The following is a 27155-nucleotide window of genomic DNA, read 5'->3' as shown; positions in this document are numbered from 1 at the left end:
TGTACATAAAAGCTACAAATAAGATCGATACTACAAGTGAGTAGCAGAGCTAATAAACAAGAAAAGCAAAGGATGCTTGGCTAAAAATAAATGTCTACAAGGAAGCTGATGAGCTAATTTGAGTAGAGTTTTGATTGGTTGTTTTTAGTGTCTCTAATCCTTGTGCTTGTGCTCCTTTATATAGAGGTCTGGAAGAAAACCCTGCTGAGGACATTGCATCTGCCCGAAACAAACTTGGACAGTTTGTATTTCACTTGCCAACTTGCATGGAGAAATAATATTAAAAGGGGAACTTGCATTTCCACCACATGCTTTCATCACATGTCTTCCCACTTGTAATAAACTAACATTTAAAAGAAGCAAGTTGGCTTCTTTCACATGTTCTCTGCATCCACATCCGTATGTTGCCTTCCAACCCTTTTGCAAGCATGCAATTTGTTGATTAAACAAAGGCTTGACAAACCTCCACCACTCAAACAAATGGGAGAAACAATATTATAGTGTCAAACCCCTCCACTTGATAGCTAAATATCTTCAAAATTAGTCTTCTTGCTCATTAATCCTTCAAATGCCATATTTTACCCAAATTGCCCAAATAAGTAAAATGGGTATATTTTGAGTGCAAACAGTGCCCCCCAAGTTTTACAAATTTGAGCAAAGTTTGTGAAACTTACGACTCCAATGTTGCCAGGATTGATGTCGAAGGAAGAGGCACGTCTACCTCTTTGGTCATTCTGTCGTTGATAAACTTTGGCAAGAGCAGCAAGGCAATTGGTAGTGCAACTAGCATCGGAAAGAATGTTTATGTCTGGCTTGTATTCCTTCTTGTGGATACCAAAAAACATGGGAGCAACCTCACTGATTACATAGATAATAAACTGGACAAATGCCCAAAGTCGGGCAAACTAGAAAAGAGGGATAAGAGAAAAATAAACTTGGGCAACTATTATTTTTATTGTTCTTTTTCTTTTTGCCTCTTTTCATATGTAATATAATATAATAATATAATACATATACAAATATAGGTAGAAGGCCCATTCGGGCAAGTATAATATATATATATAGAGCCCTTTCGGGCAAAGTGCCCAGATTCTCTTTTTTAACTCTTTTTCTATAATATAATATATTCCAAATATATAAAGAGAGTAAGTACTTGTCTCCTTTCAAGTAGTATAATATAGATATATAGAGAGCCCTAATGGGCAAAATGGAAGAAAGAGAGAGACAAGGAGACAAGGAGAAAGAAAAAGAAAGAAAGAGAAATAATAATAAAAAAAACAAAAAGAAAGAGAGAAGAAGTCCCTCTTTCGGGTAAAAGAGGGGACAAAAGAGATAAAAAAGAAAAAGAAAAAAGAGAGAGAGAACAATCCTTCTTCGTTCCTAAACTTTGCATCTTTGGAATTAGGAGAAGTGAAGAGATGTCTCTCAAAGCAGAAGCTCCAAACAGCAAAGCCAATTTCATCATCCTCTTGGCTGACGAGGACCTTTCTACCCCTTTCTACCTTTCTACCATAACAAAGAGGGTGTGCAGGAAACAGAGCAACCAGCGCAGTATGTAACAAGAACACTTCATGTTTGCCAGATCGAATGTGGGGCCCCACATTTGATTGACAATATCTAAATCAATTGTAGTGGAGAAGATATCATGTCCTTCGGGCAAAATTGTCGTTCCGTCGGGCCACAACAACATAATTTTCTATCATCTTCCTCCAGCTTTCGAATTTCACATTTAGATGCAGCTCCATTTTTCTATTTTCTCACCCATGAAAACTAGTCTCCAGTGATTAATAGTAGCCACATCAAAAGCTCTAACTGTAGCCTCCAATGGTAGTCGTCGAAGTAGCCCGACCCTTGGTTGTAGGAGCTGGTGAGAGTTGGGGAGACATGCAGAGTCTGTTGGTGGTGAGCAGGGAAGACGTTAGTTCCATCAGGCATGGTTATGGTTCCATCGGGCACCATCAGTCGGGTAAGATATGTTAGGAATGTCGGTACTACAAGATAGAGAATGCACAAGGTAAAGTAGAAAATGGACGCCAAGAATTTATGTGGTTCGGCAATTTATGCCTACGTCCACCAAACAAGGAATCTTCACTATATGAAAAAGATGAATACAACAAGAGTAGTCTTACCAAGCCAAAGACAAGGCTTGATGGATACAAGAAAGTATAACACACACTTTCTATCACTCTAAACTTCACTCACACAATGTGTAGTGGAACACTCTCACTCTCACTCTTGGAGTGGAACTCTAGCTTTGGACTTGATCCTTTGCTACTCACTCTTAGTTCTCTATTGGTTACATCACACCCATATTTATAGGTGAGGGCTTGGCATTCTACTAGTTTCTAGTTCCTTCTTCAAACCTCTAGTATAGAAAAATCTAGACTAGCCACATACTTGTAGCTTCTAGATCTTTCCATTTGCAACCAAGGAAGCTAGTACTCTCTAGCTTCTTCCATCAACTTAATAACATGCTAGAATTGTCTAGCAAGCTCCAGCCTCATCTCTTGCTTACTAGAATAATCTAGAACATTGATCATGGGCTGGACCATATACCAACAATCTCCCCCTCCAGTCCATGAGGGAGGAATTCCGATCATGACTCCAAGTTACCTGGAGTTCATCCCAGCAGCTTTAATGCAGAATTCCAACTTTGATTTTGTGACTACCTTTGTCAACATGTCTGAAGAATTATTATCGGTATGAATCTTCTTCAGCTGCAGCAACTTGTTCTCGATAGCGTCTCTAATCCAGTGATAACGAATATCAATGTGCTTAGTGCGTGAATGATATGTAGTGTTCTTGCTCAAGTCCAGAGCACTCTGACTATCACAATAAATGCCATAATCACTTTGCTTCAAACCCAACTCTTGGAGAAACCGCTTCAGCCACAACAACTCCTTGCATGCTTCTGTAACGGCTATGTATTCAGCCTCGGTTGTAGACAAAGCAACACACTTTTGCAACTTGGATTGCCAAGACACGGCTCCCCCTGCAAAAGTAAACAGGTACCCAGACGTAGATTTTCTACCATCCAGGTCACCTCCCATGTCAGCATCTGTAAATCCTTCCAAGATTGGTTTGGAACCGCCAAAGCACAAGCACATCTTAGAAGTCCCCTTCAAATATCTGAGAATCCACTTAACAGCTTCCCAATGGTCTTTCCCTGGATTAGAGAGAAACCTGCTCACCACACCTACTGCATGAGCAATATCTGGCCGTGTGCACACCATTGCATACATGATACTTCCTACTGCTGAAGAGTAGGGAACAACTGCCATTTTCTCCTTTTCTTCATATGTTTTTGGACACGACTCTTTGCTCAACTTGATATGATTGGCTAAAGGTGAGCTTACCGATTTGGCTGCTTTCATGTTGAACCTTTCAAGCACCCGTTCAACATACTTTTCTTGTGACAGCCACAACTTCTTGGATTTTCTGTCACGAATTATCTCCATGCCCAAAATCTGCTTGGCTGGCCCTAAGTCCTTCATGTCAAAGGACTTAGATAACTCTTCTTTGAGCTTTTTAATCATAAAAGCATCTTGACCGACAATCAACATGTCATCAACATAAAGCAACAAAATGATAAATTTACCTCCAGAAAATTGTTTGATATAGACACAAGAGTCAGCATGAGTTCTTTTGTACCCATTACTCACCATGAATGAGTTGAACTTCTTATTCCACTGTCTCGGAGCCTGCTTAAGACCATATAAGCTTTTCTTGAGCTTGCACACCAAAGTTTCTTTACCCTTGACTTCAAAGCCTTTGGGTTGCTCCATATATATCTCCTCTTCTAAGTTACCGTGGAGAAATGCAGTTTTAACGTCTAACTGCTCGAGCTCAAGATCCATGCTTGCTGCCATACCAAGGATAACTCGAATGGAAGTCATCTTCACCACCGGTGAGAAAATCTCATCAAAGTCAACTCCTTTCTTTTGACCAAAACCTTTGACAACCAAACGAGCCTTGTACCTTGTCATGTTGTCGTCATTTTTCAATTTGAACACCCACTTGTTTTTCAATGCTTTTCTGCCCTTTGGAAGCTCCACCAGCTCATAGGTATTATTCTTTAATAAGGAATCCATCTCTGACTCCATTGCCTTCATCCATTTATCACTGTCGTTATGAGCTCTGGCCTCCTCATAAGTTTCGGGCTCTCCATAATTAGTCAACATGATATACTCTGATGAAGAATACTTGGTAGACGGTCTTCGACTTCTGCTGGATCTTCTGACCTGATCTTCATTCTCTTGCGGGGCTAGAGGCTCCCCCTGATTGGATTCTCCTTGAATCTGCTCTTCTTGACTAGGCTCCCCCTGATCAGCAATCTCATGGTCTGGCACATCTTGATCAGGCTCCTCTTGATCAGCATTATCTGATTCTGCAGGCACTTCATTGGCAGTTGCTTCAGGGATGTCATCGTGACTTTCTTCATCTGAAGCTAATGGATCAACTCCTCTGACTGCGCCATCTGGTTGTGCCTCTTTATCCGAATCCCCAATTGTTTGATCTTCATAAAAGACCACGTCTCTACTTCGGATAAACTTCTTCTGGTATGGGTCCCATAATCTGTAACCAAAATCTTCACCGCCATAACCAAGAAAGATGCACGGTGTAGCTTTGTAGTCTAACTTCGATCTCTGCTCTTTGGGCACATGCACAAAAGCTTTGCAACCAAACACCTTCAGATGAGAGTAAGACACATCATTACCAGTCCATACTCTCTCTGGAACATCAAGACCTAATGGTACTGATGGAGATCGGTTGATCAAATAGCAGGCTGTCCTTACAGCTTCACCCCAGAACTGCTTAGATAACTTTGCAGTCCTCAACATACACCTGACTTTCTCCATGATGGTTCGGTTCATTCTTTCAGCAACACCGTTATGTTGTGGAGTTCCAGGAACTGTCTTCTCATGACGTATGCCATGTTTTACACAATACTCTCTAAACTGGTGAGATGTGTACTCGCCGCCGTTGTCGCTACGAAGGCACTTGAGAGGTTTCCCAGTTTCCCTCTCCACCATGGCATGGAACTCCTGGAATGTCTGAAACACCTGGTCTTTGGATTTCAACAAATACACCCACACCCTTCGTGAAGCATCATCAATATAAGTAACAAAATATTTATTTCTTCCAAGTGACTCGACTTCCATGGGACCACACACATCTGAATAAACAAGATCTAACAAGTTTCCTTTCTTTGTAGATGGAACAGAAAAACTAACTCTTCTTTGTTTTCCGAATAAACAATGCTCACAAGAGTTTAACGACGTACCTTTGGCAAAGGGAATATGAGACTTCTTTGCCAAAACTTGTAGGCCTTTCTCGCTCATGTGGCCTAGCCTCTTATGCCACAAGTCTAGAGATGAGTCTTCCACAGCATTCAACTCACCTTTCAAAACCTTGGCATTTGACCGGTACAACGTACAACAAAGTCGTGCTCTTGCTACCACCATTAAGCCTTTAGTAAGCTTCAATTTTCCTTCGCCAATATGGTGATAATATCCTTGTCGATCAAGGGTACCGATGGATATCAGATTGAGACGTATATCAGGAATATGTCTCACATCTTTCAACATCAATTGGCAGCCGAGATTAGTTCTTAAGCAGATATCACCAATTCCAAGAATTTTGGAATAGCTTTCATTCCCCATCTTCACTATGCCAAAGTCACCTTCTTTGTATGTACTGAAGAACTCCCGTTTGGACGTAGCATGGAAGGAAGCTCCATTATCAAAGATCCATTCAATGTCTCTGTCAGAGTTGCCCATATGCAGACATTCACCAACAGACAATATTTCTGGTACATCACCACATATGACAGCGGTGGTATTGCCAGTATCATCTTTCTTCTGATTGTTTCCTTCCTTTTGCTCTCTCTTCCAAACTCGACAATTTTTCTTCATATGGCCTTCTTTGCCACAATGGTGGCATGCACCCCTGAACCTTGACTTGGATCGGCTAGGACTCCTGCCATGACCTCTAGGCCCTCTACTCTTGCTTCTTCCGCGGTTCTCTGTGACAAATACTTGGCTGCTATCTGTGCCAGAAGTCTTTCTCCTTGTTTCTTCATTGAGCATGCTATTTTTAACATTATCAAGGGTAAGAACACCATTAGAAGCAGAGTTACTTATACTCACCACAAAGGTCTCCCAACTGTCTGGCAAGGATCCAAGTAACAAGAGCGCTTGTAGCTCGTCCTCGATCGTCATTTTCATAGTAGCCAACTGGTTGATGATATTCTGGAAATTATTCAAGTGTTCTGCTACACTTAAACCATCCTTGTACTTCACATTGATGAGCTCTTTGATCAAGAAGGCTTTCTTAACTGGAGTCTTCTTCTCGAACAAGGACTCAAGCTTTGTCCAAAACTCGCGAGCATTGGTTTCATTAGACACATGGTGAAAAACACTATCGTCCACCCATTGTCTAATTGTGCCAATAGCCTTGCGATTCATCTTCTTCCACTCGGCATCGGACATGCTCTCTGGCTTAGCGGCATCTCCTTCAATTGGCTCATGCAGATCCTTGCAATAGAGAATGTCCTCCATCCTTGGCTTCCATGTTACCCAATTGGAGTTGGTGAGTTTGATCATAGTGCCACTTCATTCCATCTCGCAGTACGAGCCAACCGGGCTCTGATACCACTTGTTAGGAATGTCGGTACTACAAGATAGAGAATGCACAAGGTAAAGTAGAAAATGGACGCCAAGAATTTATGTGGTTCGGCAATTTATGCCTACGTCCACCAAACAAGGAATCTTCACTATATGAAAAAGATGAATACAACAAGAGTAGTCTTACCAAGCCAAAGACAAGGCTTGATGGATACAAGAAAGTATAACACACACTTTCTATCACTCTAAACTTCACTCACACAATGTGTAGTGGAACACTCTCACTCTCACTCTTGGAGTGGAACTCTAGCTTTGGACTTGATCCTTTGCTACTCACTCTTAGTTCTCTATTGGTTACATCACACCCATATTTATAGGTGAGGGCTTGGCATTCTACTAGTTTCTAGTTCCTTCTTCAAACCTCTAGTATAGAAAAATCTAGACTAGCCACATACTTGTAGCTTCTAGATCTTTCCATTTGCAACCAAGGAAGCTAGTACTCTCTAGCTTCTTCCATCAACTTAATAACATGCTAGAATTGTCTAGCAAGCTCCAGCCTCATCTCTTGCTTACTAGAATAATCTAGAACATTGATCATGGGCTGGACCATATACCAACAAGATAACCCCATGCTTTCTTACAATAGCCATTGAGAAACAGATGACATGCTTTTCTGCAGGAAAGCCATAGTTTCGGCTTTTTATGAAACTCCTCACTCCATGAATTTGGGTATAGCCACTGGATGGTTTTCTAATTTCAACTTTTGGGTTCGGGCTAAATACACCAATTGGATGAGAGAAAAGTGGAAAGAAGGGTAAAAATGGCTACTCACAAACTGGCTAACTCTTTATATTTTCTGTTTTTTTTTTTTTTTTTTTTTTTTTTATATTCATCACATAACTCAGTTCGGGCAACTGGAAAGAGGAAAGAGACAAATAAAAAGAAAGAAAGCTAGGCCTTTGACAAGCAAGTTGGAAAAAGGAAGAAAGGGTAAATAAAACGGAAGATAACAGGCAACAAAAACAACAAGAACAAAACCCCTTTCGGGCAACGTAAAAGAATACTATTATATTATATATATATATATATATATATATAGAGAGAGAGAGACACACACACACAGCCCATACGAGCTAAATGCTTTCAAATCATACATGGATAATATTATATAGTAAAATACCATGAAGCCCGTTTGGGTAAAGTATAGCTTGAAAAAAGAAAAATAATAAATAATAAAGAAAAGGGGAGAGATAGAGACAGCCCTTTCGGGCAAACCACACCAAAAAGAAAGTCTTTAATAGAAACATGAACTATACCCCCTTCGGGCAAAATATGAGAAAAAGGGTACACATTTTTTTATTTTTCTTTTTAGCTTTTCTTTTGTTTTTGGTGTTTTGTTCTTTTTTTGAAATCAAAAAGTAAGTAAACAAAAGAAAGGTCTTTTTAGACAAGAAGGCAAAAAGAGAGAAAAGGAAAGAAGAAAGAAAGGAGAAATGAGAGAAAGCAAAGAAAAGAAAGGATCAGGAAACCTACTTCGAGCAAAAGAGGAAACAACAACTTGGGCTTATTGGTCAAACCCCTTGATTGCCCAGATATCTCTTAACACTCAAATCTTTTGCTCTTTTTAAAATTGACTGTAGAGAGATCATATCCATCATTTAAACTGGCCATGCCATGTAGCTTGGGAACCATAGGAGATGGCCATTCATGTTTGACCCCAAGCTTTGTCCTCCTTGAGATCTCAATTTGGATGACATGCTTGTGTTGGCGGGGAGGAGTGTATGAGCTTTTTTCTTCTTCTTCGGGCTCCACATGAGGTGTGAGTTCGAGCCCCCCGAGCGTCGGTGTTTGGCCTACAATAGCCACAAGCTCCATCTTAGCCGTTATCGGTTTCGATATGTCGGCTTGGTCTTCTACAACCATATCTATTTTCATAGATTTTTCATTGGGTGGGGCCATTGTTTGGCCTTCATCAACGTGTATGATTTGTTCTTCCTTGGTTGTAGTAGGGTGAGTGTGCTTTGTAGAGGGGATTTGACACATTTGATCTATCAACTTTCTCAAAGTTTCTCCAAAAGTTGTATAGCTTTCCTCCACCTTTCTAAAACACTTAGTCACCTCTTCACCATATTCGATGCTTGCCATATGGAGTTTGGACACCTTCTCTAATTTGCCCACATCCTCTCTGCAGAGCTTTTCATCTGGATGATCATGAGTTGGCATTTCATATATTGGCTCTATGTACTCATTGGAAGCCTTTTGATACTCAAAGCCATTGGTTGGCCTATCATAGTATTCAAAAGGGTGATTGTCTTCAAAAGAATAATAACCTTCATCATAGCCATAAGTTGGCCAATCTTCAAGATTATTATTTATTTGATGGCCATTAGTTGGCCGACAATCATATTCCATGGGCCTTGAGTATTCTTTAGCCATGTACCCATAAGTTGGCAACTCATAAGTTGGCTCTATGTGATAGCCATAGTTTGGGCGTTCTTCAACACCGCCATCCTCCTCATACTCCGAAAAAGCAGAAAAATCATGAACATAAGGATTGTTCATGATCTAACTTCATATAAGTATCCCACCGAGCGTGCCAAAATATGTTTGCTCCCTAAATCCGCCATGGGCCTTGCGGGCATGCCGGGAATTTGCTCACATACGAGATTGGTGGGGTGCGGGCGTGCCACTACTAGATGCTGCTAGTAGACGGGATTTGAATGATTGAGGTTGCACCTGAGTTTGACTTCAAACCAAGAGATTGTGCCATTGAGTGGGAGTTACTCAAATTAAGGTTCTTTGTTTGCCTTAAAAATAAGGACTTTACTTATATAGAGAGATAGAACAATATGTGAATGATAATGTTGCTTGGAAATATAAATGACAGAGGAAAGTGACTAATATTGCAGATTGCTTGTAGATTAAATGACTAAAAGAAGGTTGTACATAAAAGCTACAAATAAGATCGATACTACAAGTGAGTAGCAGAGCTAATAAACAAGAAAAGCAAAGGATGCTTGGCTAAAAATAAATGTCTACAAGGAAGCTGATGAGCTAATTTGAGTAGAGTTTTGATTGGTTATTTTGAGTGTCTCTAATCCTTGTGCTTGTGCTCCTTTATATAGAGGTCTGGAAGAAACCCCCCTGCTGAGGACATTGCATCTGCCCGAAAGAAACTTGGGCAGTTTGTATTTCACTTGCCAACTTGCATGGAGAAATAATATTAAAAGGGGCACTTGCATTTCCACCACATACTTTCACCACATGTCTTCCCACTTGTAATAAACTAACATTTAAAAGAAGCAAGTTGGCTTCTTTCACATGTTCTCTGCATCCATATCCGTATGTTGCCTTCCAACCCTTTTGCAAGCATGCAATTTGTTGATTAAACAAAGGCTTGACAAACCTCCACCACCCAAACAAATGGGAGAAACAATATTATAGTGTCAAACCCCTCCACTTGATAGCTAAATATCTTCAAAATTAGTCTTCTTGCTCATTAATCCTCCAAATGCCATATTTTACCCAAATTACCCAAATAAGTAAAAATGGGTATATTTTGAGTGCAAACAACTCGCAAAGAGTCATTCCTCCTTGCGTAAAAGTTCAGTCCAACGGTAAGTTGTGGGTTACAAAAAATAATCAACTAGGATCAAGTTTTTTACTTACGTAGTTGAAGCAATAATGGAAGGGTGTATGACTTTATTGGTTGTATATACTGATGATTTTGGTATGAATATATGTTTGGCTGGTCGAATTGTAATTGAGATTAGGAGAACGTTCCACGATGTATTATTGGGTTTGGAATACTCAAACTATATAACTTTCCATGATGTATTATTGTGTTTGGAATACTCAAAGTATATAACTTTCCATGATGTATTTATTGGGTTTGGAATACTCAAAGTATATAACTTTCCATGATGTATTATTGTGTTTGGAATACTCAAAGTATATAACTTTCCATGATGTATTATTGTGTTTGAAACACGTCCTGACTAGAAAAAAATGAAATCAAATGCCAAATGCCAACGCTGTCACACCATGAAATTGCAGGGAAAGTGCAAGTGGGGAGGGGGACTAGACTGTCTTATTTGGCTTTCACTAATGGGGATTACAAGACATTTTCTTCGGAATTTTTCGAATTCTGGTGAATCCGCGTAGGAGTAGATGATAATGATGCTTGGATGAGATCGCTATATGTGGAAAATAAATCATAACTGATGAAAGGGATTGGAAGAGAGAAGAAAGAGGCATTTTGCAATGCAATTGAGGATGATTTATATGTGGGATTTTTGTTTATTTTTACTTATTTCTGATACTAGCAATATTCTAAACTAATTCATTGATAAAACCGAACACCATGCTAATGTTAGTTACCATGTTTTTTTTTTTTTTTTTTTTTTAGTTAAACGATAGATTTTGTTATATTAGATGTTAGATTAGCGACCGATGAGATTTGAACCTACGCCGTCATGTAAGAGTTCAACACCCTTCCACTACTATGGTAAAGGGTCACTTGCAATGTTAGTTACCATGTTAAGGTGTAACCTTTTTCACCTAAACTTGTTACTTCCATCTTTTGTCCTCATCACCTGAACAAACTATGTCAAATTACTTTCTATAGATGACTGGATATGGTATGATCTGAAAATTGTATAAAGTTGGTACTTATGTGCATGAGGAAGTAAGATTTTTTTTCTTTGTTGTGTATGTTTTTGCTCTTTCTGATTTACTCTTGTTTACAGCTTGTCGTTCAGTTTTTCTGAACTTCATTTAGAAGTAATGTTGAACCAACTTTTTCATGCTGTTAGTCCTTGTCCTGCACAATTTTTTGTTCTGTCCGTCTATAACTTATGACTGTGAGTGCAGCTTGGAAGTGTACTATGTCTTCACTGATTAATATATATGCATTTCTTCATTTGACATGTTTGATCTCAATCTCATTTTGTGCATATTCTTTTGCAGTGTTTAGAGGGTTTCATACATACAAGGATGAGACATCGCGTGGAATACTTGATTAAGGTTGTATTTTCCCTTTCCAGTATAATTTAAGCTACATTTTCTCTGCAAGTGTAAAAGAAGAGAATACATACGTGCGCTTATCTACTTTATGAACAAAGTGTTATTTTGTTAAAGTGCAACATTGAATACACAACCGTCGCATATATCTGGTATTATGCGATTGATTACAAACTAGAATTTTTTATTAGTTGCAGATTAATACATAATTGAAAGCTAGAATTCTTTTATTCAATACATAAGTTGCAAGTATCAAAAACCCAAAGTAGAAAGAAAAAACATCACATTTACATAGTACAATCAAACTTCTAAAAACATTATTCAGAACCGAGCCACTTTCAATACAATTGCTAGTACTGCCTTATTTTTGATGTTGTCGAAGAAATGAAAACAGGCATACCTCTATGATGTCTTTGAGATCAATATGCCGCAAACGCTCCAAAAGCCTACGATGAAGCCAAGTACCACGCTGACAGAGAACCACAATTTATCATTGTCACCATCTTCATTTTTGTCTTTTGCATCCTTAGTAGTAAAATTGTCATCTTCAGGGCACTTAGTTGAGAGAGGAGCACCACATAGCAATGGATTGTCCATATAAATGGACGAAAAATTGAGCGTTTGAAGTTGGTTTCCAGAAGGAATTCTTCCAGACAAGTTGTTGCAAGACAAATTCAAGTGGGACAAAGAGGTCAAAGATGACAAGCTTTGAGGAATTTGACCTGAAAGGTGGTTGTGTGAGAGATCAAGAGTTTCAAGCAAATGTAAGTTTCCAATCTTGGAGGGGATCCTTCCAGTCAATTGATTCTTTGACAAGTTCAACGTACCCAATAAAATGAGGCTGCTTATTTCTTGAGGGATTTCACCTTGTAAATTATTTGATGAAAGATCAATGCTCTTTACCAACATCAGAGTCTTGTTGTACACAAGTTCGCTTCCTTTTAGTGTTAGTGTGGCTTGCTCAATATAACCTGTAGAGTTTGTATTGGAATCGTCCACCAGTGAAGTCCAATTATTTAAACACATGGGAATAGTACCTGAAAGGTTGTTGTAACTGAGGTCAAGGATATGAAGGTGGTGAAGATTGCACAATTGTGGGGAAATATGTCCACTGAAATAGTTGGACCGTAATCGTAGCATACACCACATGGATGAATTTGATCCTCCTATCCATAGAGGTATGTTGCCAGTTAACTTGTTGTCCCCAAGATCCATACTCTCCAAACTAGAACAATTCTGCAAGGAATCGGGTATTTCACCGCCAAAATTGTTGTTGTTGAGCTTTAATATTCGAAGTGAACTTAATACCCCCAATGAACTAGGAATATTACCAGAGAGATTGTTGTAACCAACATCTAGAAACATCATATTGCTCTCCACACTCCATGCACGAAGGAATTCCCCAGAAAATTGATTGCTCCTCAGGGACAAGATTTTCAATTGCTCCATATTGCAAACACCGGGAGGAATAGTGCCATTCAAATGATTCTCAGAAAGATACAGAGTTTTCAAATTAGGCATCATTTGGTTAATATTGGAGGGAATTGGTCCGGAAAAAAAATTGCTTTCAAGATCAAGAGAAAAGACATTAGTGGACCACCAAAGTGGGAGTGGGCCCTCCAATTGATTATGACTCAAATCAATAGAATTTATATTTGGAAATTTCAAATGTGATGGAAGGTTTCCACAAAATTGGTTGTAAGACAAATCTAGTTGGATGAGTTGGGAAGATATCTGCAACAACCATTCCTCTGGAATGGAATCCGACATTCCATTACCACGAAGAATAACAGAAGACAGTTTAGTTTGAGCTTGAAGCCATACCCAAAAACCGGGACTTACTTGACAGTTTATGATCTCAATTGTGTGGAGCTTGAAAGGAGGAATCCAATCATAAGCCACGTTGAAAATGAGGGACATGGGTCGGTCTTTGTTTCCTACTTGCAGATCTTGTAATTTGGTAAGGTTTATGAAATGGGCTTCTGTTAGAATGCCTTCCCATAAATTACCATATAGACGCAGAGAAACTAGATGAGTGAGTTGTCCCATACTTTGTGGAATAGAGCCTTCCATCTTATTAAAAGAGAGGTCCAAAGTTTTCAAAGATGACAAGTTTCCAATGGAATCTGGAATGGAGCCATTCATCTTATTATTAGAGATGTCCAATGTTTCCAAGGATGACAAGTTTCCGATGGAATCTGGAATTGAGCCCCACAAATAGTTTCCACAAAGGTTGAGATACTGCAAGCTTTTTAATATTCCTAAGGAGGCCGGCATTTGGCTTTCCAGCTCACAGTTAGACAAATCTAATGACTCTAATGGGTTATTTGAACAATTTGAGAAACTCCTCAAAAAGTCTCCAACCCTCCCATCAATTTTGTTTCCAGAAAGACTCAAGACCTTTAGCTTGCAAAAATTTCCAAAGACTTTGGGAACTTGACCTTTTAAGCCTGTTTTAGATAAATCAAGGTATTCCAGAGATTTGAGACATGCAAGTTCATTTGGAAAAGGCCCATTGAAATTATTCCCGGATAGATCAAGAGTTATGAGGCTGGTAAGATTAAAAAGTGATGTCAAGTTAATTCCCTGCAATGAGAGTGGAATGCTTTCAATTTGGCACGAAGACAAGTGTAACTCTAACAATGAAGGAAGCATCGAAATATCATACGCCCAACTGACTCCAGTGCTGCTAAGGTTAATGTAATTGAGATTAAGGTATTCTAGAGAAGAGAGGTGAGAAAGCCAATTCAAATTTTTTGAAGATGAGAGTTGATTCCACCCAAGGTCAAGAAAATTAAGGCTTGACAGGTTACCAAGAGAAAGGGGAATCTCTCCTCCAAATGACGCAAAGGAGAGATTGAGATATTGCAAACTTTTAAGCTCCCCAAAGAACTTAGGAATTTGACTGCTATGAAAAAAATTCTTGCTTAGGTCCAGGTAATTTAAATGTTTCAAGCCCAACAGAGAAGCATTTATCTTACCTCCCAAGAGAGACTTTTCATAAGCTTCGTACTCCCACTGGTCATCAGAAATGGAATACGGATATGGATTCCGGAGGTCCATCTTCACGACATGACCAGTGTTGTTGTTGCATGAAATACCTTCCCATTGACAGCAATCATGGCCCACCCAAGAGGAAAGCCTACCAGAAGGATCAACAAGATGTTGCTTAAAGATGAGAAGCGATTGTCTTTCTTCGTCGATGCATGAATTTGTTTTCACACTGCTTGAAAGTTCATCACCGTCCAAACAGAAACAGAGTTTGGTAGTAGTCTGCATGTAGGAAGAGATCAAAAGAAGTATAAGTAAATAGCGAGCAATACTGAGGTGATAGTGGCTATCCATTATCACACACAATTTTCTTTTGTTTGCTTTGCTCTGCTGGTGATGATGTTTAGCTCTAAATTAGCGCGATACCGAAATTTATAGGAATAGATCATAGATGTAGGCCGGGGAGTTGAAAACGACATTCGTCTTATAGAGAAAAGTAAAAAGCGTAACTGAACTGAATGGCGGGCGTTCACAACCCTTTTACAAGTCCATCGCCTAATAGGACTGTTGTGTCGTTATTTACAAATGGGTTTTCCATGAGATGGGAAATGAAAACTATTATTAGCCCCACAAGCGGTTTGTGAATAAGTGATTGTCTGATAATGAGCAAGGAATATATGGGTTTTCCATGAGATGGGAAATGAAAACTATTAGCCCTATAGGAGGTTTGTGAATAAGTGATTGTTTGATAATGAGTAAGGAATATCCGTCTTTCTGCCAAACAGGATGTATTGAACTCATAATTCATTAGATACTTTTTTTTCTTCTAAATATTGGAATTGTTATTAACATTCAAAAATCATCATTGTCACACCAGTCACTTTCTTATTTGTCGCTCACTGATGAGAGATACTGATATTTTTCTATGGAATGTCCGAATTCTAATGAAGCCGTGAAGGAGTAGATGATAATGAATCCATGAATAAGATAGCTAGCCTTGGAAATCTTGGCACACCAATTAGTCTTTGGTGGAAAATCCATATGGCTAGCCGTGGAAATTCATAAATCATGATTGATGAAGGGGGATTGAAAGAGAGGAGAGGGAGGGGGAGAGAGTCCATAAAGAGTCTCATTTAGGAGACAACAAATTATATATTACCACAACCATGACTAGAACAGATGTACAAAGTTCCATTTTATTTTTCACAGTTGTATTTGAACCACGGGCTTGTGTTTGTGTTTTACACATACGATGGCAAATAAAGTCTTTTTGGATTGCTTTCAAAACCTGCCATTTGGAAACTATAGCATGCCTTGGTTGATACCACTCTAATTGTCTTCTTTTTTCCTTACTTTAAGTGCCCTTATTCTACCACATATAAACTTAGTTCATACATATTTATAGGAAAAATTAGTATCATGTCACTAATTACTAATGTTCACTGACTGATACCTTATTAATTTTCAGATTTTGATAAAAGTCTCTAACCTTAATTTATTAATGAATTTACATGTAAGTTACATAATTTTTTAAATGAAAATTAGTCATTGATTTAGGATTTTAATACTCACACCTTTATTAAACTCCTAATTAATTTCAATTCAAAACATTTAAAAAAAGAGAGAGAGAGAGAATAAGTTTCTACCCATTAAATTTTTATAAAAAGAGTTTCAATTTTTTTTAATAAAAAACATTCATATAATTTTTCAATTTTTTAAATCTTAAATGTACCCCTTTTTTAATATAAAATTCATTCAATTTTTTTCTAATATGTTTTTTTTAACTTATACGGGTACATTCTTTTTTTGTTAATTTGAAAATGTATCCATGTCAAGTTTAATTGAAGAAATTTACTAATGTTATTAAGCCTCATTCTTTTTTTTTTTTTTTTTTTGTGGTGGTACAAGTTTTGATTTGAGAATATATCCATATATGTGTGTGTGTGTGTGTGTGTGTACAAGATACATAGGGTATAATTTATCTTTTATTATTTTTAATCTCACAAATTATAGGTTTTATTTAAAATCTTATTAAGATAAAAGTCTATAGTATTTGTCTTTTCTTTAGTTAGTTCCTTATATTTTTGAGCTATTTACTTTGTTTTTGTGTTTTGTGGGATTTGTCAAGCAAAGAAAAGAAAAATAGCACAAGTGGGATTTTAAGTAACAAATTCGTCAAAACTGCCTGTGCAGGTCAGCTGATTTTGGAAGCAAGTTGTGGACAGCTTAGAATGAATTAGAGAATGTGCCTTATATTCTTGGAAAGCTATGGATGTCTATTTTCTGGAGCATTTCACGGATTGTTAATATCATGTTTCTAGAAGAAGTTATGGTCATTTTAACACTGAAAGGTTCCCAAGAGGCTGAGCATTTTGTAACTGACAAGAAAACAATAAATCCAATAAATCTAGCAGCCAAAACTGATGCAGCCAAGAACAAGTCAGCTGACACCTATCCAAATATCAGAGGAAATGGAAATAAAGATGAGAATTAAGTGGGAGTAATGGGCATAAAGGCTACCCAAAGAGTTACAATTGTTTTACCATTTCTTCTCACGTGGGTGAGTTATGGAGAAAAAACTGGGGCAGCAAGCATAACAAAAAGGTTGCAGGTTGCAGTGACGAAAAGGGGAAGAAAAAAGATAGAAAAAAAAAGAAAAAAAATGGAAAGGTGCAGCTGACGAAAATGGGAGAGAAGAAAGCAAGGCAGCAAGAAGTTAGACGAGGAAGAAGGCAGCAGGATTGAGGAAGGAAGGAGAGAAGGGGAGACTCGTTTCTTTTAGTTTTATCTTCTCAAACCCATGTTTTTCTTTTGGTTTTATTTGATAATAATGTGTAACTAAATTTTTAGTAGTTAGAGGCTGTTTTGAAGCCCCGAATATGATTGCAAGTTTGTTATGACATTTAGTTGAATTACTTTTATGAATGGATGAAAATTGGTTCACTACTTGTCCCATTGATGAATTATTTATGTGTTTTCTACGGATGCATACTTAGTAAGCATATCTAGGATTCTAATGCTATGAATATGTGTGTGTCTGCCCTTGTCGAATGAGGACCTACATATGTTCTAGAGTAGTACTTGTTAATTGCGATTAACATGTGAACCAATTTCTAGGATAAGTAAGACAGCGCCAGTACTTACGATGCCTTGTGATGACTCAAGCTCTTTTCGTTCTTAATGATTTCTACTTGTTAAATCTATGAACATGCCATTTTAGATTGCATGCTAGAGACTAAGTTAAGTTGAAAACGTCATTCTCTTAACATACTACTTAAGAAAGAGTAATAGGTTGAGAGAATCTTCATCCGGAAATAAAAGGAATTTGAATGAAACATAACATGTTTGCATGATTATTTGGTGGTGGATAGCAATTCCCCTAACTCGTTTTTCTTAATTTGTGAACTACTTAAAATTTGTTTCTGTCCTATTTTTGTTCGATTTAATTTAAATAGCAAATTAACTCCAAAAATCCCAAAAATTTGTGTGAGTGTAGCTCTGTGTGTCTAGTGTGTTCTTATAAAATTTCATAGACTTTAGATAAGTGTAAGTTGGTCTAATAATTATTTTTCGGTGGCTGGTCAGTAGGGACAACAGCCCAGTTTTTGTGACATTTTAAGTAGATAGATAAAACAATCTTCTGCGGGAAAGACCCTTATTTTCATATGCTACAATTGACAAATCTAGTGTTAACAAGGAAAATCAATAGGACATTTGTGTGCTACTTGTGGTGTGCTTTTAATCCTATCATCAGCTCCATGGCACTTAGTTGAGAGGGGAACGCCACATTGCGTTGAACTTTCCATATAACGAGATGAAACATTGAACGTTTAAAGCTGATTTCCAGAATAATTTCTTCCGGACAAGTTGTTGTAAAATAGGTTCAAGTGGAACAAAGAGATTTTAAATGACAAGCTTTGAGGAATCTATCTCGAGAGGTGGTGTGAGAGACCGACAGTTTTGAGACAACGCAAGTTTCTGACCTTGGAAGGGATCTTTCCAGTCAATTGATTCATACACAAATTCAAGTGCCAATAGAATCAGGCTACTTATTTCTTCAAGGATTTCACCTCGTAAATACTTTGATGAAAGATCAATGCTCTTTACAAGATCTAGAGTCGTGTTGCACACAAATTCTTCTCGTTTTGGTGTCAGTGTGGCTTGCTCAAGATAATCAGTAGAGTATGTATTTGAATCACTGACCAATGAAGTCAAATTACGTAAACATATGGGAATAGTACCTGAAAGGCTATTGTGACTAAGGTCGAGGATATAAAGGCTCTGAAGATTGCGCAGTTGCTAGGAAATATGTCCACTAAAATAGTTGGACTGTAATCATAGTATATACAACATGGATTCATTTGATCTCCTATCCATAAAGGTGTTTTTCCAAATAAATTGTTGTCTTCAAGATCAATACTCAACAAACTAGAACAATTTTATGAGGGAGCAGGAATCTCACTACCAAAATTGTTGTTTTTTAGCTTTAATTCTTGCAGTAAACTTAATACCCCAATGAACTAGAAATATTACTAGAGAGATTGTTGTGACCAACATCTACAAACAACATATAGATCCCCACACTCTATGCATGATAAAATTCTCCAGAAAATTAATTTCTCCTTAGAGGCAAGAATCCCAAGTGTTGCATGTTGCAGATAAAAGGAAGAATAGTGTCATTCAAATGATTCTCAGAAATATACAAATCTATCAAATTGGGCATCATCTGGTCAATATTCCAAGGAAAAGGTCCGAAAAATAAATTGCTTTCAAAATCAAGGGAAGAGACATTACTGGACCACCAAAGTCGAAGTGGTTCCTCCAACTGATTATTACTTAATTCAATAGTCTTTAAATTTGGAAATTTCAAATGGGATGGAAAGTTTTCATGAAATTGGTTGTGAGACACGTCAAATGTTTTTAAGGATGACAATTTTCCAATGGATTATGGAATTGAGCCCCACAAATAGTTTTGTGTAAGACTTAAGAACTTTAGCTTGCATAAATTTCCAATGCCCTTGGGATTGTGACCTTTTAGGCCCATAGAAGATAAATCAAGGTATTTCAGAGATTTGAAGTTTGAAAATTCACTTGGAAAAGGACCATTGAAATTATTCCCGGACAGATCAAGCGTTATGAGGGTGGTAAGATTAAAAACCAACTGAGAAATTGAATACCATTATGCAACATATCAAGGATCAAAAGTGATGTCAATTTAATCCTCTGTAGTGAGACTGGAAGGCTTTCAATTTGGCAAAAAGATAAATGTAACTCTAATAACGAAGGAAGCATGTTAATATTATATGGCCAACTGATTGCGAAGGTCAACGGAATTGAGATTAATATATTACAGGGAAGAGAGGTGAGAAAGCCAATTCAAGTTTCTAAAAGATAAGTCATAATTCAACCCGAGATCAAGAAAATTTGGACTTGGCAGGTTACTAAGATTGTAATTCACAGGTTTGCAACTTGCAAGACTGCTGCCCAATGAGGTAGTCAAGTTCTTTACTCGCAGAGAGTCATTCCTCCTTGCGTAAAAGTTCAGTCCAACGGTAAGTTGTGGGTTACAAAAAATAATCAACTAGGATCAAGTTTTTTACTTACGTAGTTGAAGCAATAACGGAAGGGTGTATGACTTTATTGGTATGATTTTGGTATGAATATATGTTTGGCTGGTCGAATTGTAATTGAGATTAGGAGAACGTTCCACGATGTATTATTGGGTTTGGAATACTCAAAGTATATAACTTTCCATGATGTATTATTGTGTTTGGAATACTCAAAGTATATAACTTTCCAAGATGTATTTATTGGGTTTGGAATACTCAAAGTATATAACTTTCCATGATGTATTATTGTGTTTGGAATACTCAAAGTATATAACTTTCCATGATGTATTATTGTGTTTGAAACACGTCCTGACTAGAAAAAAATGAAATCAAATGCCAAATGCCAACGCTGTCACACCATGAAATTGCAGGGAAAGTGCAAGTGGGGAGGGGGACTAGACTGTCTTATTTGGCTTTCACTAATGGGGATTACAAGACATTTTCTTCGTAATTTTTCGAATTCTGGTGAATCCGCGTAGGAGTAGATGATAATGATGCTTGGATGAGATCGTTATATGTGGAAAATAAATCATAACTGATGAAAGGGATTGGAAGAGAGAAGAAAGAGGCATTTTGCAATGCAATTGAGGATGATTTATATGTGGGATTTTTGTTTATTTTTACTTATTTCTGATACTAGCAATATTCTAAACTAATTCATTGATAAAACCGAACACCATGCTAATGTTAGTTACCATGTTTTTTTTTTTTTTTTTTTGGTTAAACGATAGATTTTGTTATATTAGATGTTAGATTAGCGACCGATAAGATTTGAACCTACTCCGTCATGTAAGAGTTCAACACCCTTCCACCACTATGGTAAAGGGTCACTTGCAATGTTAGTTACCATGTTAAGGTGTAACCTTTTTCACCTAAACTTGTTACTTCCATCTTTTGTCCTCATCACCTGAACAAAATATGTCAAATTACTTTCTATAGATGACTGGATATGGTATGATCTGAAAATTGTATAAAGTTGGTACTTATGTGCATGAGGAAGTAAGATTTTTTTTCTTTGTTGTATATGTTTTTGCTCTTTCTGATTTACTCTTGTTTACAGCTTGTCGTTCAGTTTTTCTGAACTTCATTTAGAAGTAATGTTGGACCAACTTTTTCATGCTGTTAGTCCTTGTCCTGCACAATTTTTTGTTCTGTCCTTCTATAACTTATGACTGTGAGTGCAGCTTGGAAGTGTACTATGTCTTCACTGATTAATATATATGCATTTCTTCATTTGACATGTTTGATCTCAATCTCATTTTGTGCATATTCTTTTGCAGTGTTTAGAGGGGTTCATACATACAAGGATGAGACATCGCGTGGAATACTTGATTAAGGTTGTATTTTCCCTTTCCAGTATAATTTAAGCTACATTTTCTCTGCAAGTGTAAAAGAAGAGAATACATACGTGCGCTTATCTACTTTATGAACAAAGTGTTATTTTGTTAAAGTGCAACATTGAATACACAACCGTCGCATGTATCTGGTATTATGCGATTGATTACAAACTAGAATTTTTTATTAGTTGCAGATTAAGACATAATTGAAAGCTAGAATTCTTTTATTCAATACATAAGTTGCAAGTATCAAAAACCCAAAGTAGAAAGAAAAAACATCACATTTACATAGTACAATCAAACTTCTAAAAACATTATTCAGAACCGAGCCACTTTCAATACAATTGCTAGTACTGCCTTATTTTTGATGTTGTCGAAGAAATGAAAACAGGCATACCTCTATGATGTCTTTGAGATCAATATGCCGCAAACGCTCCAAAAGCCTACGATGAAGCCAAGTACCACGCTGACAGAGAACCACAATTTATCATTGTCACCATCTTCATTTTTGTCTTTTGCATCCTTAGTAGTAAAATTGTCATCTTCAGGGCACTTAGTTGAGAGAGGAGCACCACATAGCAATGGATTGTCCATATAAATGGACGAAAAATTGAGCGTTTGAAGTTGGTTTCCAGAAGGAATTCTTCCAGACAAGTTGTTGCAAGACAAATTCAAGTGGGACAAAGAGGTCAAAGATGACAAGCTTTGAGGAATTTGACCTGAAAGGTGGTTGTGTGAGAGATCAAGAGTTTCAAGCAAATGTAAGTTTCCAATCTTGGAGGGGATCCTTCCAGTCAATTGATTCTTTGACAAGTTCAACGTACCCAATAAAATGAGGCTGCTTATTTCTTGAGGGATTTCACCTTGTAAATTATTTGATGAAAGATCAATGCTCTTTACCAACATCAGAGTCTTGTTGTACACAAGTTCGCTTCCTTTTAGTGTTAGTGTGGCTTGCTCAATATAACCTGTAGAGTTTGTATTGGAATCGTCCACCAGTGAAGTCCAATTATTTAAACACATGGGAATAGTACCTGAAAGGTTGTTGTAACTGAGGTCAAGGATATGAAGGTGGTGAAGATTGCACAATTGTGGGGAAATATGTCCACTGAAATAGTTGGACCGTAATCGTAGCATACACCACATGGATGAATTTGATCCTCCTATCCATAGAGGTATGTTGCCAGTTAACTTGTTGTCCCCAAGATCCATACTCTCCAAACTAGAACAATTCTGCAAGGAATCGGGTATTTCACCGCCAAAATTGTTGTTGTTGAGCTTTAATATTCGAAGTGAACTTAATACCCCCAATGAACTAGGAATATTACCAGAGAGATTGTTGTAACCAACATCTAGAAACACCATATTGCTCTCCACACTCCATGCACGAAGGAATTCCCCAGAAAATTGATTGCTCCTCAGGGACAAGATTTTCAATTGCTCCATATTGCAAACACCGGGAGGAATAGTGCCATTCAAATGATTCTCAGAAAGATACAGAGTTTTCAAATTGGGCATCATTTGGTTAATATTGGAGGGAATTGGTCCGGAAAAAAAATTGCTTTCAAGATCAAGAGAAAAGACATTAGTGGACCACCAAAGTGGGAGTGGGCCCTCCAATTGATTATGACTCAAATCAATAGAATTTATATTTGGAAATTTCAAATGTGATGGAAGGTTTCCACAAAATTGGTTGTAAGACAAATCTAGTTGGATGAGTTGGGAAGATATCTGCAACAACCATTCCTCTGGAATGGAATCCGACATTCCATTACCACGAAGAATAACAGAAGACAGTTTAGTTTGAGCTTGAAGCCATACCCAAAAACCGGGACTTACTTGACAGTTTATGATCTCAATTGTGTGGAGCTTGAAAGGAGGAATCCAATCATAAGCCGCGTTGAAAATGAGGGACATGGGTCGGTCTTTGTTTCCTACTTGCAGATCTTGTAATTTGGTAAGGTTTATGAAATGGGCTTCTGTTAGAATGCCTTCCCATAAATTACCATATAGACGCAGAGAAACTAGATGAGTGAGTTGTCCCATACTTTGTGGAATAGAGCCTTCCATCTTATTAAAAGAGAGGTCCAAAGTTTTCAAAGATGACAAGTTTCCAATGGAATCTGGAATGGAGCCATTCATCTTATTATTAGAGATGTCCAATGTTTCCAAGGATGACAAGTTTCCGATGGAATCTGGAATTGAGCCCCACAAATAGTTTCCACAAAGGTTGAGATACTGCAAGCTTTTTAATATTCCTAAGGAGGCCGGCATTTGGCTTTCCAGCTCACAGTTAGACAAATCTAATGACTCTAATGGGTTATTTGAACAATTTGAGAAACTCCTCAAAAAGTCTCCAACCCTCCCATCAATTTTGTTTCCAGAAAGACTCAAGACCTTTAGCTTGCACAAATTTCCAAAGACTTTGGGAACTTGACCTTTTAAGCCTGTTTTAGATAAATCAAGGTATTCCAGAGATTTGAGACATGCAAGTTCATTTGGAAAAGGACCATTGAAATTATTCCCGGATAGATCAAGAGTTATGAGGCTGGTAAGATTAAAAAGTGATGTCAAGTTAATTCCCTGCAATGAGAGTGGAATGCTTTCAATTTGGCACGAAGACAAGTGTAACTCTAACAATGAAGGAAGCATCGAAATATCATACGCCCAACTGACTCCAGTGCTGCTAAGGTTAATGTAATTGAGATTAAGGTATTCTAGAGAAGAGAGGTGAGAAAGCCAATTCAAATTTTTTGAAGATGAGAGTTGATTCCACCCAAGGTCAAGAAAATTAAGGCTTGACAGGTTACCAAGAGAAAGGGGAATCTCTCCTCCAAACGATGCAAAGGAGAGATTGAGATATTGCAAACTTTTAAGCTCCCCAAAGAACTTAGGAATTTGACTGCTATGAAAAAAATTCTTGCTTAGGTCCAGGTAATTTAAATGTTTCAAGCCCAACAGTGAAGCATTTATCTTACCTCCCAAGAGAGACTTTTCATAAGCTTCGTACTCCCACTGGTCATCAGAAATGGAATACAGATATGGATTCCGGAGGTCCATCTTCACGACATGACCAGTGTTGTTGTTGCATGAAATACCTTCCCATTGACAGCAATCATGGCCCACCCAAGAGGAAAGCCTACCAGAAGGATCAACAAGATGTTGCTTAAAGATGAGAAGCGATTGTCTTTCTTCGTCGATGCATGAATTTGTTTTCAGACTGCTTGAAAGTTCATCACCGTCCAAACAGAAACAGAGTTTGGTAGTAGTCTGCATGTAGGAAAAGACCAAAAGCAATATAAGTAAATAGCGAGCAATACTGAGGTGATAGTGGCTATCCATTATCACACACAATTTTCTTTTCTTTGCTTTGCTCTGCTAGTGATGATGTTTAGCTCTAAATTAGCGCGACACCGAAATTTATAGGAATAGATCATAGATGTAGGCCGGGGAGTTGAAAACGACATTCGTCTTATAGAGAAAAGTAAAAAGCGTAACTGAACTGAATGGCGGGCGTTCATAACCCTTTTACAAGTCCATCGTCCACATCACACATGCTGTGAGTCTCAAACTGAATAGGACTGTTGTGTCGTTATTTACAAATGGGTTTTCCATGAGATGGGAAATGAAAACTATTATTAGCCCCACAAGAGGTTTGTGAATAAGTGATTGTCTGATAATGAGCAAGGAATACATGGGTTTTCCATGAGATGAGAAATGAAAACTATTAGCCCTACAGGAGGTTTGTGAATAAGTGATTGTTTGATAATGAGTTAGGAATATCCGTCTTTCTGCCAAACAGGATGTATTGAACTCATAATTCATTAGATACTTTTTCTTCTTCTAAATATTGGAATTGTTATTAACATTCAAAAATCATCATTGTCACACCAGTCACTTTCTTATTTGTTGCTCACTAATGAGAGATACTGATATTTTTCTATGGAATGTCCGAATTCTAATGAAGCCGTGTAGGAGTAGATGATAATGAATCCATGAATAAGATAGCCAGCCTTGGAAATCTTGGCACACCAATTAGTCTTTGGTGGAAAATCCATATGGCTAGCCGTGGAAATTCATAAATCATGATTGATGAAGGGGGATTGAAAGAGAGGAGAGGGAGGGGGAGAGAGTCCATAAAGAATCTCATTTAGGAGACAACAAATTATATATAACCACAACCATGACTAGAACAGATGTACAAAGTTCCATTTTATTTTTCACAGTTGTATTTGAACCACGGGCATGTGTATGTGTTTTACACATGCGATGGCAAATGAAGTCTTTTTGGCTTGCTTTCAAAACCTGCCATTTGGAAACTATAGCATCCCTTGGTTGATACCACTCTAATTGTCTTCTTTTTCCCTTACTTTAAGTGCCCTTATTCTACCACATATAAACTTAGTTCATACATATTTATAGGAAAAATTAGTATCATGTCACTAATTACTAATGTTCACTGACTGATACCTTATTAATTTTCAGATTTTGATAAAAGTCTCTAACCTTAATTTATTAATGAATTTACATGTAAGTTACATAATTTTTTTAAATGAAAACTAGTCATTGATTTAGGATTTTGTACTCACACCTTTATTAAACTCCTAATTAATTCCAATTCAAAACATTTTCAAAAAAAAAGAAAAAAAAAGAGAGAATAAGTTTCTACCCATTAAATTTTTATAAAAAGAGTTTCAATTTTTTTTAATAAAAAACATTCATATAATTTTTCAATTTTTTAAATCTTAAATGTACCTTTTTTTAATATAAAATGTACCTATTTTATTTGTATATAAAATCCATTCAATTTTTTTCTAATCTATTTTTTTTTAACTTATACGGGTACATTCTTTTTTATTGATTTGAAAATGTATCCATGTCAAGTTTAATCGAAGAAATTTACTAATGTTATTAAGCCTCATTTTTTTTTTTGGTGGTGGTACAAGTTTTGATTTGAGAATGTATCCATATATATGTGTGTGTGTACAAGAATGTATCCCACAAATTATAGGTTTTATTTAAAATCTTATTAATATAAACAACTAAAATTCAATTCTTAATTTAAAAAATATAACAACCTACATAAAAAAAACATTATTACATTAATGTCTTGGATGTCGATAAAAAACTAAATCACAACAAGGTTTCAGTAAAACAAGTTTGATAGTTAGGGATCGCATCCAAAGTCTCTCATATTTATATCAAACAAAATCTGTGAATATAAAATTACACAAAAGAAGATAAGAGGATATAGAAATTGATTACTTAAATGCACTGTTTATGCTACATAAATGATGATTATAAATAAAATTTACCAATGTAAAATTAACGCATGGACAGAAAAAGAAAAAAAACTGCTTTTGTTGTGCTTTTTTAAAAATTGCTTCTGATGTGCTTTAAAAAAAAAAAAAAAAACTGTTTCTGCTATGCTTTAACAATAATCAGTTACAAAATAATGTAGTTGAGCGTTGATAAATTGTATATTTAAAAGTGTTGTGAGTATGAAAAACAATGTAAAAGCGTTTGGTAAATTTAATGTAAAAATGATGTAGTTGTGTATAATTGCAAAA

The 27155-nt window shown here is 37.0% G+C and overlaps 2 protein-coding genes across 4 annotated transcripts; both read right to left on the bottom strand.

Moving 5' to 3' along the window:
* Positions 1-11811: 11811 nt before the first annotated feature.
* Positions 11812-15027, bottom strand: LOC126621760 (receptor-like protein EIX2). Of its 2 annotated transcripts, none has more exons than XM_050290339.1 (2): positions 12476-15027; positions 11812-12370 (listed from the first exon to the last, which is right to left on the bottom strand). In XM_050290339.1, exons 1-2 carry the CDS (start codon positions 14991-14993, stop codon positions 12051-12053), a joined length of 2838 nt encoding a protein of 945 aa, XP_050146296.1. In that variant the 5' UTR covers positions 14994-15027; the 3' UTR covers positions 11812-12050. The 2 variants fall into 2 exon arrangements, with proteins under 2 accessions (XP_050146296.1, XP_050146294.1); XM_050290337.1 differs by having other exon boundaries at positions 11812-12619; positions 12686-15027.
* A 6761-nt stretch (positions 15028-21788) lies between these two features.
* Positions 21789-24957, bottom strand: LOC126621759 (receptor-like protein EIX2). 2 transcript variants are annotated; one of them, XM_050290336.1, is made up of 2 exons: positions 22410-24957; positions 21789-22304 (listed from the first exon to the last, which is right to left on the bottom strand). In XM_050290336.1, exons 1-2 carry the CDS (start codon positions 24925-24927, stop codon positions 21985-21987), a joined length of 2838 nt encoding a protein of 945 aa, XP_050146293.1. In that variant the 5' UTR covers positions 24928-24957; the 3' UTR covers positions 21789-21984. The 2 variants fall into 2 exon arrangements, with proteins under 2 accessions (XP_050146293.1, XP_050146292.1); XM_050290335.1 differs by having other exon boundaries at positions 21789-22553; positions 22620-24957.
* Between the last annotated feature and the right edge of the window lie 2198 nt (positions 24958-27155).

This window comes from Malus sylvestris, chromosome 5 (genome assembly GCF_916048215.2).
Source record: "Malus sylvestris chromosome 5, drMalSylv7.2, whole genome shotgun sequence".
Lineage (NCBI taxonomy): Eukaryota > Viridiplantae > Streptophyta > Magnoliopsida > Rosales > Rosaceae > Malus > Malus sylvestris.
Note: the sequence above shows the minus strand (reverse complement) of the source record. Positions and strands in the feature narration are given on the sequence as shown.